Below are 14487 nucleotides of genomic sequence, written 5' to 3' on the forward strand. Positions count from 1 at the left end.
TCTTTTCCTGCTTCTGCCGTCTGCTCCCAGGAGGGGCGGCTCTCACCATCCCACCCACTCACCTACCCCCACCCCACCACCCCACCACCCCACCACCCCCAACCCCCCCGCCCCGCCGACACCTTTTCTGGTTCACACGACTGCCTTGGCCCAGGCATCCTCCAGGTACCCAGTACCCTCCACCTAGATGCCCTGACTCAGACCCAGGCCTGGGCTGCAGGCCCCGGGCCATTCACCTCCTGCCACAGCTCCTCATTTCCTCTCACAGCTCCCAGACACCACTCGGCAGGTCACAGAGACGGGAATCCCTGGCTACATCGTTTCCACCTCTGCTGCCAGACTCTGGCCTGCCAGACTCCGTGTTTCTGCAGGACAATCATGTTAAGGCTCTGGACTTGCAATTCTGAAGGTTTCATCAGCCGCACTTAGCAGGGATCAAATGAGTGACGGCAGCAACTATTATTTACATCGTACGGAACTGCCTATTTATTAACTGTTTCATTGCACTTTAAATTGACATTATTTAGACACATGCTGAGCTGACTGGAATCTACAAGTTAATGTCACAGCCCTCCCTTGGACCCAGTCAGCTTCATTCAGAGAGGGAGTTTCAGGTCCTTGGAGACAAGAGTCAAGCAGACTCCTAGTGGAGGGAAGCCAGGGTCTCAATGGCGAGGTATGGATGTGGCATAAAAACCAAAGCAGGAATGGGGGCTCGGTCAAGAAGGGAGATTTTACAATTGAGTAAGCAACAAATAAACAGCACGGCTGAGTATGATCTGATTCACTAAGTCCTGCTTCTTAATTTCTCCTGAGGACAGGGTTCATCTCATCACCGGAGAAAAGGGCCTGTTTGTAAGGACCCCGTCACCAGGGGGCGGGGGTGGGGAGCCAGGCAGCTGTCACTGCTCTTCTCACCACCATGCCTGCCTTGTTTCTGAAACGCACTGCAGGCTTCTTAGGAATACCTGACTCAGGTCCCTCTGGGAAGCCCATGGTAATGTACTAGACTTAACATCGTTCCCACGGAGCCCTCTCCAGGAATCACCAGACTCTCGACTATGCTGTCTCTCCCCTCCGACTTTGTGGCGTTCTGCAGAGCTCGCAGTGGTCAGAAAATCCACAAGCTCTTTAGCCCCTTCCCGCGATCAGAGATTTCTTTGCAGAAGTGAAACTACTACATGGACACATCCTTCCACTGAAATATGCCCTCTTTTCCTTGAGACCCCCAAGAGGCTGAATTTACCTCCCTGGCTTGAAATCCAACTTCATCTTATTTATCATTCCTGTTCTAGGCACTGGTACCAAACTGCTTAATACCAATTATGGGAGCAATTCTCATCTTTCCGCCAACACCAGAAAGCCAGTGAGTAAAAGAGAGTCTCCTTAGCCCATGGTCACTGGCGGAGCAGGGGGAGCAGGTGGGTGCTCCTGGCAGGACTCTGGGATAAACCAAGGTGCCCCTGCATTCCCTTGAGCTGGACACTACCATGGAAATGCAGACAAGTTGCCTCCTTTATCCCCAAACCCACTTGAACACAAATGGAGGAATTTTAAAGGGTTTAAGAGACACTTTACCAAAGATCAAATGTTTGGTCCACATACACACTTGGGACCCGGAGCAATGCTTCCCCATAGACCTGTGGTCTGTACAGTGAAGTGCACAGCAAGAAACATTTAAAGATTATGGCCATGGAAAGCAGAGGTCCCCAACTGTGCACAGGTTCTCTCCCAGCTATGATGAACATCTTCTTCCTCTGTCACTTCTTTGGTGTCTATGGAACAGAATTTTCCAGTGGGTCTAGCTGGGCAATTTTCTCTTTCCCCATCAAATCAATGATTGTTATGTCCTCTTCTGCCTTGGAAAAGGGATACCAGATAGTTCAAAACAAGACTCAGATTGAAACAATAGGGAAAAAAACTCTTTAAAATCCACAGTGTTGGGCCTCCCTGGTGGCGCAAGGGGTTAAGCACCATACAATGAAGCTGTCTGCAGCCTCTGCAGCACGAGTTCAACCCCCAGCCAGGGAGCAACTCACATGGTGCAGCAGACCTCTCCTGTCTCCCGCTGCTCCCCTCAGCAGTGGATTTCAGTCAGTCTGCCTGTTCTGTTCCCCACTCTGTCTCTGGTGAATCCTCTCTCCCCCCTCCACACCACCAGACTGTATCCCAGTTCTTGTATGCATAAATAAATAAATCTTTAAAAAAGTAGATAAATAAATAAATAAATAAAATCCACAGAGTTGCTAAGACAACCAGACCAACTTCTGGGAGAGGCTGGGAACTTGCAGTGCATCATGTCTTTGGATCCCGTTCTGTGTGAGCACCTGGTAACGTATCAAATTTCCCATTTCTTCCCCATGCAAATTTCCACGTAAGAATGCCTACATGCACCCTGATATCACAGTCACCCCCACTTTTTCCATCCTTCACATCAGAATACCAGACTTCACACAGCAACTGTGGCTTCCTTTTAAACATCGAAGACACACTGAATTCATGGACTATGCTGATGTGTGTGATTTTTTGTATTTTTCTCACAACTCTAGAAAACCAGAGAGAGTGTTTCCCCTTTTTTCCCCAGCGTGACATTAGAAGGCTGGCACTCTTTTGTGCAAACTTTTATAGGAACCTGCAAAAAGCAGCAAAGAAATGATGCTGGGCACTTGCCTTAAGCTCATTGGTGTCGGCCAGTTTGGCTTTCAGTTCAGTGTTCAGTTCTCGGCACTCACTCAGCTCCTTCTGCAGCCTCTCCACCTTCTTCTGCAACCTCCTCATGGCGAGATTGGCCTCGTCCCTCTCCACAGCCAACGCCGTCCGCACCTGCTTCTCCTCCTCCAGCCGAGTGATTTTCTGCCGGAGAAGGTTCATGTGCAGCTCTTTGCTCTCTAGTCTTTCTTTCTCGGTCTTTAGCTGGTTTGATCACAAGGATTTTAAAAATAAAAACTGAATCAGTAGATATAGGTGACTTGTTCAGATAATCTCTGTTGACGGAGAAACTAACTTGTAAACCATTAAAAAAAAAATCACTGGATTCCTTTTCCTGATCACATTTTTAATTCGTATTTCTTCCCAGGATTAACTTTGGAATAGCAAAATATGAGGCCAATAAGCCACAGAAAAAGTGCAAAATGGGTTTTCAACATTTGATTCCTTAGGCATTCCTTATCATAATAAAAATGTAAAATTACATTTAAAGGTAAAGTGGGGTTATCAAAGGAAGAATATAGTCAGAGAGAGAGACAAAATCCTCTCTAGCTCCACAGGAACCACTCTACTTACACTGGTCTTTTTTGAAAGAAGATATAAATTAATGCTGACAGCCTAGACTAATCACAATCCCTTAGCCCCAGGTGGAGTGACACCAAACAAGAGAAGTGACATATTCTTAAAGAAAGGAGATTTTTAAGAAAGCTTTGTCTATTTTAAATCTTAGAAAAAGGAGGGACTTTGGGAGGGTTGTAAATGATGTTGTATTATATGCCAGCCTATTCCATCCTCAACCCAAGTAGGGAACAAGGTCTTCAACCAGCACTCATCATGGACAATGAAATTTGATGAAGGAAATTACAGTGATTTTTAGTAAAAGATTATGGACTGTGATAGGGAAAAAAATTCTTCTGGGTTTCTCATGTCATAATTAGTGGATGAAATATTAAGTGCAGAAACCTTTTTCATCTGTTACAAACATTGGGAATTGAAATTATACAAAATTATAGAATGTTCGATTTGAAGATGGTCCCATTTTCCCTAATTACATATTCTGCATTTGTCAAACATTTGAAGGTATGAATGACTTCCTGAAATGTGTGTTAAAGTGTCTGGCCTGTAAGATGCCAGCAATATCTATAACCAGATCCTTTTTTTTAATGTTTATTGAGGTAACAATGGTTAACAACACAGTACATATTTTAGGGGTAGATGTTCACACCTGTCCAAGTGTATATTATCATACCCCACCAACATCAAAGCACAAAGAGCAACCACTATAGTCCATTGGGGACCCCCAAATTCATTTGTAACAAGGCTCTTCCTTAAGCTTCTTCATGTCAAATTCCACTCGATGCCAAATTTACCTCATAACTTCTAATACACTGGTAGTTCTATTAATTATATAATACTTAAAGAGAACAGTGCCAGAGTTTAAAAAGAACCAATTCTTTGAGAGCTTTAGAAAGAACTGAAGTTCAATTTGACATCTTGATGGTTGTCTGTTGTCTTTTATAAAATATTCCTAAAATATAGCAAATGGAGATGAGGTCAAACGTGAATAGAGCATCTTCTAGGAGCCAAGAGTTCACAAATGCTATTTATTAAAAATTAGCAGCCTCCGGCCTCCCCTGGTGGCACAGCAGTTGAGTGCTGGGCTGCGAAGTGCCCACAGCCTCTGCAGTGCTGGTTTGATCCCCGCCCGCAGGCGAGGGTCCCACATGGCGCTCAGACCTCTCCTGCCACCCACTGCTCCCCTCAGCAGTGTATTTCGTCAGTCTGCCTGTTCTGTTCCCTGCTGTGGCTCTGGTGAATTCTCTCACCCTCTCGTGCTTCTGACTGTACCCAGTGCTTGTATAAATAAATAAATCTTTAAAAAAAAATTAGCAGCCTCACATGGTAGGTATCACCCCCACCTGAAATATGAGGAGACAGAGACAGAGAGGTATGTCATTTGCCCAAGGTCACACAGTTCAGTGAAATCAAAGTGAGAACCCAGATATAACTTATCACATCACCTGAACACTCTTAATTCTACCAAGAATTCTCTTAAGAACCATTAAAAGAGTACATCTGTTTTCCTCTTTCCCCAATGTCCAATAATTATACTAATAATTATATTTTTATCCTTTTCATCCACTTATTCATTTATCTGATCTAGACTGTTTCCAACTCTTCCTTTGAGTGAGTGAACAGTTAAGCTCTTCTCCTCTCTTTACTTTCTAGTGCAACAGAACTTAGAGAGGCAGAGACTGGTAGATGTTACCCAGTTCCCCTTTTCTCCTATAGGAAAAAAAAAAAAAACCCAGTGGGCTTATTTTTTTTTAACCAGGTAAATGACTACCCAGGGAAACTACTGCACTTTACAGGCTCCCTTGCAGCTAGGTTTAGCCATTGGAATCCACTCTCCTTGTGGAACAGAAACACAGGTTCATGTAGCAGATTCTGGGAGCCTTCACTTTAAATCTGCATGCTATGCTCTTTGCATCCCTCTTCTTCATGCCTTTGTTCTCCAGTGTCTTGCCTGGAACATAGATATAACGGTTCTAAACACTATTTTAAACTATGAGGATAAGGAGCACCCTGGGAACGGGAATTGAATGGGCAAAATGGGCTTGTTTCCTTGCAAACTTTGAGACCCACACTCATCCCAAGATGCCTCCCTCCAGAAATTTGTGAGAAGAAACAAAACAAACCACTCCTATTTGTTTAAGCCACTGTTTACTCTGGGTCTCCATCATTCACAGTCAAACATGACCTTAGGCAATATACTTACCATCTCTTCAGACTTGACTCAAACTCTGAATATCTATGCTTATAATGTATTTCTCAGTCACATTTGTAAATGAGTTGAGGGTAAATTATTTTTCAATATTTAAGTTTCTCAGAAATTTCTCCTGTCAACACTGGCAAGTTTCAATATCCCCTACCTTTCTCTGTAAATTGTGGGCGATAGTCTTGTTTTCAATGACGGCATTGCTCTCAAGGCGGACCAGCTGCTCTGTTCGAGCTAAAACTACATCCAGACGCATGTCAAAGCCAAGTTCAGCAGCCATCTGGTCCAGTTTCATTTTCTCTGAGAGTTGATCCAGAAATTTAAGATACTAAAACCAAGAGCAAGAATGAAAATGGGACACAAAAATAAACAGGTGATCTCACAGCATCCTTTTCTTTTCCCAAGTTCATAGGTTGTTCTCATTAAACCCAGTACAGAGTCCAGTCCCTGATCCCAATGTTTGGTGATGGATTCTGGGACCAACCTGCCAGTTCTGTAATCACATTTTCTTGACTCTCCTGGTCAGTGACCTTGAGGTCTAATCTAGGATTAAACAGCTTGCCAGGTAACAAGTTTGACCTGCTCCTGAGTACATCCAGCTTGGGCTATAGGCTCCTGCCAGGCTAACCCAGCCCCTGGGGTTGAATCGTGTACCTTACTTAGTGTGAGCTTTTCATCGAAGGGAGCCCTGGCTTCAAAGGTGGAAAATGACAACTTGGCCATCTGTCCTTTTATTCTTCTTGGTTCTACAGAGTACTCCAAAACCAAAGTTCCCTACACAAACCTATCTGATGATGGTTTTGTTTTTAAACCAGTTAAAATTCTTTAGAAAATGTCTTTACAAGTTCTTTGTATATCAGTGTTAAAGGAATAACATTCCAAAATGCTATAGCCACACCAAGTAAGTCAAGGTTCATAGCTTAATAGGCTAAAGTCACAAAAGTGGCCTAGGGTCGCCCTCCACCTGATGCCCACGGTTTGTCTAGTCATGACCAGACACAGAGTAATGCTTACTAAGTGATTGCTGGATGAATAAATCAATCAATGAGCTTTCTATGCCATCATTTCATGATTTGGGTTCTATCTTTGAAATTTTCTTTTCATCACAATAATTGCTCATCCATCTGGCACTTTCAGGAAATTATAGGTTTAAATAAGTATAACTGATGACCAAAGCATACCAGTTTAAAACCCAGAACTATCTATATTTTAATCAGCAGGATAAAATTATTTGTATGTGCTTTCCAATATTATTAGCTAGCATACATAAAATTTAATGGCTTTTTTCTAAGTGGCAGTCATTACAAATATCACTTCTTGTCTGCTGTGACAAGGACATAGGTGGCTTTTTCTTTGAATCATGAGTTTGTCACTTCTAAATACTGGATCAGTTCGCTCTTTGGGATTTTTCATTTCTTATCTATGTAAAAGAAAATGAAGTAACTGTTATTGCCTATATTTTAAATACAACAAAATTGGTACTTTGCATGTGAAGGTCAAAAGATCTTTTTCCATTTCTACCTGTGACTCGTCCACTTAGCATGCAAGAGTCTACCTCAGGCAAAAAGGGATTAAGACTGGTCCAAGCCAAGACTCACAGAGAAAGCAACTATTTCAAAGATCTTGTATATGCCTCAGAAAGTTAAGGATGCTGGAAAGACTGCTGCATATTTTGTTCATTTGAACCACAGTTTAAAATGAATACATTCTGTTCTATTTTGTGTAAACCTCAATTACCTATATTTAAGTCACAACTCTGTACAATGTTGTTTTTCAACTAAATGCTAACTAGTCTCACTAGGACATGCATTTCATAGATAGGTCCTTGCAAAATTTACCAAGGACAGACTCTGTTTATAGAATTTGTTTTCATAATGGAGAGTTATTTTGGCTTAATCCCAATTAAAAGTAATGAGTCATTATAGTGAAGGAAAGGGAACAATCACCAATCTACCTAAAATTCTTGCCTTTGATATGTTTCTTCTACAATTTAAATAATGTTCATTGACTCTCGCTCTAGACCTGGAGAAATCAAGGGGAATAAAAAAAGACCTCCCTTAGCCTTAAGAAGCCTGGAGTTGGTTGAAGAAGATGAATTTAATTAAAAGATAATACAGTAAGGGTGATAAGTGCTGTGGCAGAGGCAGGTACCTATAACATGAAAAACTAAGTTTCTTAGGGAAGAGGAAGTAGTGTTGAAGCAGAGTCTTAAAGAGACAGTTATTTCCAGGAAAAGAAGGCAAGGAGAACATCTCTGTAGAAAGATGATAGCCATGAACATTATGGAATGCCTGTTTTTCACAAATTTGAAGGTGGAGATCTTTAGACTCAGTGAGTATTCTCTCCACACCCTGCAAGGTCCCTGCTGGTCCCTGGAACCTCTTGAGTTTGCCATCTTGGCTGGAGAGATTGCAGGTGAGAGGGCGTGTGGAGAGAGGAAGAGGCCAGGTCACAGAATCACCTTTCATCCATGGAAAGAAGGAAGCTGCACCCAATCCTAAGTGTCACAGAGAAGTTTTGACCAGTTTGAATATGGAAAAAGATAAGATTAGACATTCATTTTTTTTAAAACCTCCCTGGTGAGAGTAGGGAAGGCAGTTAAAAGGTTGTTTTGGTATGCCTCGCAAATTTTAACACTGCTCTGAACCAAAGCACTACCACTAACACAGAAATGTGGCAAGGGTGAGTAAATGAGATATAGTAAGGAGATAGCATTTGCAGTGCTTAGGAATTTATTTAAAAGAGGGAAGTGTTGAGGAAAACTCTCAGGATTTTGGCTAGGGCAACTGGATGCAGATTACCTTGCTGTCACTGGGCAGGAGAAGGGCAAATTTGAGTAGGGGTAGTCATCTCCATTTTGATTAGTGCAAGTGTTAATGGAGCATCTACGTAAAGATGTCCAGCAGACAGGTTTCTTCCAATTCAATGTATTATACCAAAGTGCATATTTTCTTTCAGACTCAAATTTTCAATCAAGACATCTTTTTCAGATATTTGATAGAGAAATTTCCTGCATTGTCCCAAATTTCTCAAATCTATGCCTTATCTTCATTCACAAAACCAGCAGATTTCCACTCAATCTTTAAGGCTCCTATCAAATATCTTATATGAAGATAACTCCTTTCCTCACATAGAGAAAGAGGAAGGAAGCACTGACTTCTTTATCCAAGTTCCTATTGCATTTTATACCTAGCTCTATTATCATCCTCTTTGTACAACTGTGTCTGGTTTGCCTGTCTCACACCCATTGATACCTCTTAGGCATCTAGCCAAACCTCAATGCAGGCATAATGTTTCCTCTTTGTTTTTAAATATAAAATAATGAGAATGAATGAATTTGCTGGGTGTGGACTTTTCAACCTAAGAGTATTTTTCATGCCAACTCCATACCTATGCTCTTGATTGCTCACCTTTTCTCTACAGACTCCTGTGGCCTGCCAACATACATTTTCCCATCCTGTCCAATAACAGCTTTCTTTAGCACTATTTTTCACAGTTTCTGTTTCATTCCTCTTTTCTTTGGTCATCAGACTTTGCAGTAGTCTACTTCTAAGTCTCTACACTTAATTTTCCAGTCACCCGTCAGCTCAATGCAAACTGGATTCTATTTACCACTTTACTAAAACAGTTTCTTGGAGATGGACTCCCCAAGGTCAAACTGGAAATGTGGACTCCTTTTCTTCTCATTCTAGTCTACTATGTTCTTTGTTATTTCTGAGTCTCTCCACATACTGCTACTTCAGCTCCACAACATCATCATATTACCTTTCTAAAATATTGGGAAACTCAAAATCTCTTATTATATTTCATGTTTTACAGAATAAAAAATACTTCAGATAATAAAAAATACTTCAGATAAATACTTACAGAATAAAAAAAGTCTTCATAATCCAAGCCATTCTAGTCTCCTCTCCATGCCACAGTCCCACCAAAAAAGCCACTTTCCAGTCATACAGGAATAAGCACTCTGTGTTCTCTGTATGTACTTGCAAGCTTTCAAACTGTATCTCCTAGAGTAGCTAACCCTTTCTCCACTAAAATCCCACTTTCTTACTAAGATGAACCTAATTATTTCCTTCCTATATTATTTCCTTCCTTATCTAGAAGCCATCACTCCTTTCACAGGTCTCCTGTAATACTTTATTAATCAGAACATTTATTATATCACTTAGAGCCTTATAGTACAGCAAATCACTTGAATGTCTGCCCCCTCTATTGTATTATGAGCTTTTATAGACCAAACACTGTGTTAATCACATCTGAACTCATACACAATAGGCTTTCAATAAATACCTGTAGAGTTAATTGAATTAATCTGAATCAAAGACACTCCAAACAACAGGAAGAAACCCCTCAAAATATCCACCTTTCCTTGAAATTCACTCAGGACTCAGGACTTAACTGATGCATCAACATACTATAAAATTCAACTATTTTCAAGTAAAATTTTATACTGCCCTCAGGTTATTACTTTTTGTTTCTCAAAATTCAAGTTGTCTCGCAAAACATCTCCAGAAATCAGCTCTCCCTCCAGGTGTGTCAGCTGACCCTGAAGGGTATCCAACTTGTTTTCTGCCTTCTGGGCCCTCTGTAGAGCTTTCTGGTGAAACCCAGACTCATTTCCCAACTGTTCAACAAGCTCAGATATTTGGGCTTCAAGCTGGGAGACCATCTGGAAAAGAAAAAAAATAAATAAAGGATAAGCTTTGCTTTAGATGCTACAAAATGCTAAAATCTAGTGCTCAGCCCAGCAACATAACTATTTATAATGCCAATTTCCAGATTCTATGTACAAATTAAATTAAAAACACAGGTAATTGATAGCTATATTTTCCTCTGTTTGAAATAAATCTAAATTCATTTTCTAATAAAACATTTTGATTGGCATTTTAATTTATAATTCCTTTAAAAGTTTAATCAAAATATTTATGAAGTTTTAAAACTTAGCTGGAAAGAGTTCCAACAAACATTTTTTATTTGTATATATTTTACATCATTCTTCATTTTTGTACAATGTATGCTTTCTCTTCTCAGGTGTAGTCTCCGTAAAATTCCCACCACCGATTCACCCATGCACCATCACCATAGTCCCTTGTGCTCTTCTCTGCCATGTTTTGATCCCTCGCCCTTCCCCCTCCCCTGCAGAATGTCTCTGATACATTTTAAACCTATGCAAGTATCAGCAAAAGAAATTTTCATTAAAATAAAAAGACAACCGACTGAGTGGGAGAAAATATTTGCACATCATACATTGACAAGTGGATGATATCCAAGATCTACAAAAAAAACTCATACAACTCCACAATGAGAAAACAAATAACCTAACCAAGGGAATGGCAGAAGAACTAGTTGCTTCTCCCAAAAAAGACATACACATGGCCAACGGGCACATGAAAAAATGCTCATCTTCACTAATCATCAGGGAAATGAAAATCAAAACCTCAGTAAGATAACCCCTCACTCCAGTGAGAACAGACCACATCAGAAACACCAGGAATATCAAGTGTTGGAGAGGATACAGAGGAAAAGGAAGCCTCATATGCTATTGGTGGGGATCTACACTGGTCCGATCCCTGTGGAAAACAATATGGAGGTTTCTCAAAAGATTAAAAATAGGGCCTCCCTGGTGGCGCAGGGGGTTGAGTGCAACGCTGTAAAGCTGTCCGCAGCCTCTGCAGCACTGGTTCGATCCCCGGCCAGGGAGCAACCCATATGGCTCAGCAGACCTCTCCTGTCTCGCCCGCTGCTCCCCTCAGCAGTGTATGTCGGTCAGTCTAGCTGTTCTACTCCCCACTCTGGCTCTGGTGAATCCTCACCCCCCACAACTCTGGCCTGTACCCCAGTTCTTGTATGTATAAATAAATGAATCTTTAAAAAATATATATTAAAAATAGATCTACAATAGAACCCAGCCATTCCACTTCTAGGTATCTACTTACTACTTCAAAGGGATACATGTACTCTTATGTTCACTGCAGCACTATTTATAACAACCAAGTAATGGAAACAATCTAAATGCCAATGACAGATGAGTGGATAAAGATGATGTGTATATGCACACTGGAACACTATTCAGATAAATAAAAAAAGATGAAGTCTTGCCATTTGTGACAACTGGATGAAACTGGAGAGGGTTATGCTAAGCAAAACAAGACAGAAGAAAAAAGACAAATACTGGATGACTTCAGTCATATGTAGAATATACAAAGAGAAAACAAAGGAACATTAAAAAAATGAAAGAAACAAAAATAAATCCTAGAAATCAGACTGCAGAATTGAGGCTATAAGAAAAATGAACTATGGTGGAGGATTATTGCTGCTCTGGTGGTGGGCAAGGTGTGGGACCATACATTTGAAGAGGTATGAATCTATATCCTTAAAATATATACAGTGCTGTAAATCAAGATTACCTCAATAAAAAAATTAATTATAAAAATAAAGATAAAAAACAAATGCACAAAGTGAGTTTTATTTTTAAGTTCTGTTTCCCTATTTTTAAAAAAACATGCTTGAAGGTGAGCAAACATTTAGTTGTTTTCAAACATTTTGAAAGCACAATTAAGACTTGTTCTTAGTTGTCAGAGCTTGAGTTGAAGACCAAAAGGTATAAATCAGCAAAAGAATTCTACTTGGATGTAACCAATGTTTCTCCAAACCTCATAATTACATAGTAATGCAGGCCACTGTAAAAGACTGATTAAGGACCAAAAAAAGTATAAATGAGCAAAAAATAATCCCCATGATCCTATCATTCAGAAGCAACAACTATTAATACCTTTAAGTAATTTATTTTTATACATTGCTAATTTTTAGATTATATCACACATGCAATTTTCTTCCCACATCAGTTAGTAAACTCCCAGTTGCTGGAAAGGGCTGGAAGCTGACCAATCATTTGTTAAGAATGTTATAGGGGAAATCAAAGTGGTACAATAAGGAAGGTTAGACTACTTGTGCTCTAAACTCTATAATCCTTTCCTTCTATGGCTCTCAAGGTCCAGGCCTCTAATTCAATTAACTCTGTACTTCTGTGGGTGCTTGAAATCAGACAGTTGATGGCAAACTGCTCAGCACTGCATCTGAGTAATGATGTTTCCCATGGAAATTCTGAATTTCATTACAGAATGTGAATCTGAGAACCCTCTTCTCATATTTCATCCTCTCAGGACTTACTAACTAGGAATAAATCTGATCTTAATGCAAGGGAAATGGTTTGCGTATCTTGGCACAACAAAGAAACCTACAAAACCAAAGATCATCACTCAATACCTGTTTGGTGGGGAGGGGGGGGTGGTTTGAAGGAGGGAGCAGGGAAGACTGTTTAACACTATTATATTACACAAAATATCAGGTTTCTGCACCACCATAAATGTGGCTTCACATTGCCCTCCAGGTAGGAAGTGAGTCTGTCCTCAGGAAGAGCCTTCCACACTTTTCCAGCCCCACTGTTGACCTGGCAAAGAGAATGACACCAAAGAGATAACAAACACAAAAACCCTTAGCAGGAGAGACTGCGAACTCTGTGATGGCACAGCCACAGTCGGCACACTGCAGACCTTACAGAGCAAAGCGAAGTCTTCCATGGGAATCAACCGAGAAAGACACCATTTTGACCACGACACCTCAGTCAGCTAGAGTCGGTTAGACTAAGGAGTGATAGTGACCTGACAGAAGAGGCGACATCTTGATGCAGGGCAGACTGTGGGACAGGAAGCTTGGACTCAAATAGTCCTGGTTTCCAGTCCCCACTCACCTGTATGTTCACTGAGACCAGGAATTCTAAGTTCACAGACTTTAATAGGATCAGATGAGCTGGTTTAGGTAATCTGAGTAACAGAGTATTTCACACCTAAACAGTGTAATCCCCAGAGAAAGGGGAGGTTCCAGGTTCCTTGCCCCCCCTGAGGAAGGGTAGAGCTGGGCAGGGAGGAGAAGCTAGTAGAGGGCAGAGCAAAGACGGGGTGAAGGACTAGAATGGGATGAAGAGAAAACCTGGAGAAGCACATGAGACATGTCAAGAAGAAGAAGCACTTGCTCCTCAGCCAGAGACTTGGGGGACACGGAAGGAGACACTTGAATGGAGAGACCCGTGGGGAGGCTGACGATGGCAGCCTTTACCTTGACTTGTATTTTGATTTTGCTCCTTTCCTTCCAGACTTGCCGGGCCCCTTCAGCCCCTTTCCTGTGGGTCCCTGGCAAAAGGTGACTTGGACTTGTGGCAAGCTTTTGCACCTCAGTGGCCCTGGTTTGGGCCAACCCTGCTTGGTGGGCATTTACCCACAAGGGATGGGTAACTTGGGTGTTTCATGGGGAAATTATTTTAACTACACTCTTTCTCTTCTCTCATTGCACACTAATTGTATTAAAGTTCTTTTATACTGAAGGTCTTATGTACTTGAGTATGTTTGTCTTTATGTGGTGGATGGCAGAACCCATTTAGAGCAGGCAGTTTTGAGGGTCCTAGGGTGCCCCCTCATTCTACCCAATAACACACCCACTGGAAGCTCAACTCATTGCATGCATTTTTATCTTCAGTACTGTGACACCGGGAGGTGAGTTCAGCCAGTCCTATTCTTTTGCATAAAAAGTTAAGAAGGCCCTTCAAGGAATTGTCCTGAATCACTTTTCTCTGATAATCTTCAGCCTGCAGAGCCTGTTTTTCAACTAGAAATCTTTCTAGAATGGACAAATAAGGGATAAATATATTGAATCAAAGATGACAAAGCACCTCCTGCATCCTCATCCTTGGGTCTCCCAGGATGTGCTGCAGAACTTGAAGATTCAACTAAGTGTAACTTTTAAAACCACCAGTAGGTAGAAAACTGGACTACAAGGAACCCACCCAAATGCCCTATCAAGATTCTGGTCTCCAGAGAGGACCAAACAGCTGAGAACTTCCCCACAATCTCTGCATCACAGAACTTAGCTTCATAAGCTTATTTAGGTCAGTGCATATGATGACACCACGTCTTTTCAGAACTAAATCTACCTAAGTTTATTCT

The 14487-nt window shown here is 41.2% G+C and overlaps 1 protein-coding gene across 3 annotated transcripts in view; it reads right to left on the minus strand.

Annotated features, from left to right (window-relative positions):
* The window catches only part of CCDC170 (coiled-coil domain containing 170), a 112566-nt gene that overhangs the window by 41081 nt on the left and 56998 nt on the right, over positions 1-14487 (minus strand). For all 3 annotated transcript variants that reach the window (XM_054697955.1, XM_054697954.1, XM_037520662.2), the window contains exons 7-9: positions 9957-10157; positions 5640-5813; positions 2671-2913 (exon numbers count right to left, since the gene is read on the minus strand). In XM_054697955.1, the coding sequence (XP_054553930.1) occupies positions 2671-2913; positions 5640-5813; positions 9957-10157 (618 nt within the window). The remainder of the gene's footprint in view (positions 1-2670; positions 2914-5639; positions 5814-9956; positions 10158-14487) is intronic.

This window comes from Talpa occidentalis, unplaced genomic scaffold, assembly GCF_014898055.3.
Source record: "Talpa occidentalis isolate TD23 unplaced genomic scaffold, MPIMG_talOcc4v2.1 talOcc4.2, whole genome shotgun sequence".
In the NCBI taxonomy this organism is placed as follows: domain Eukaryota; kingdom Metazoa; phylum Chordata; class Mammalia; order Eulipotyphla; family Talpidae; genus Talpa; species Talpa occidentalis.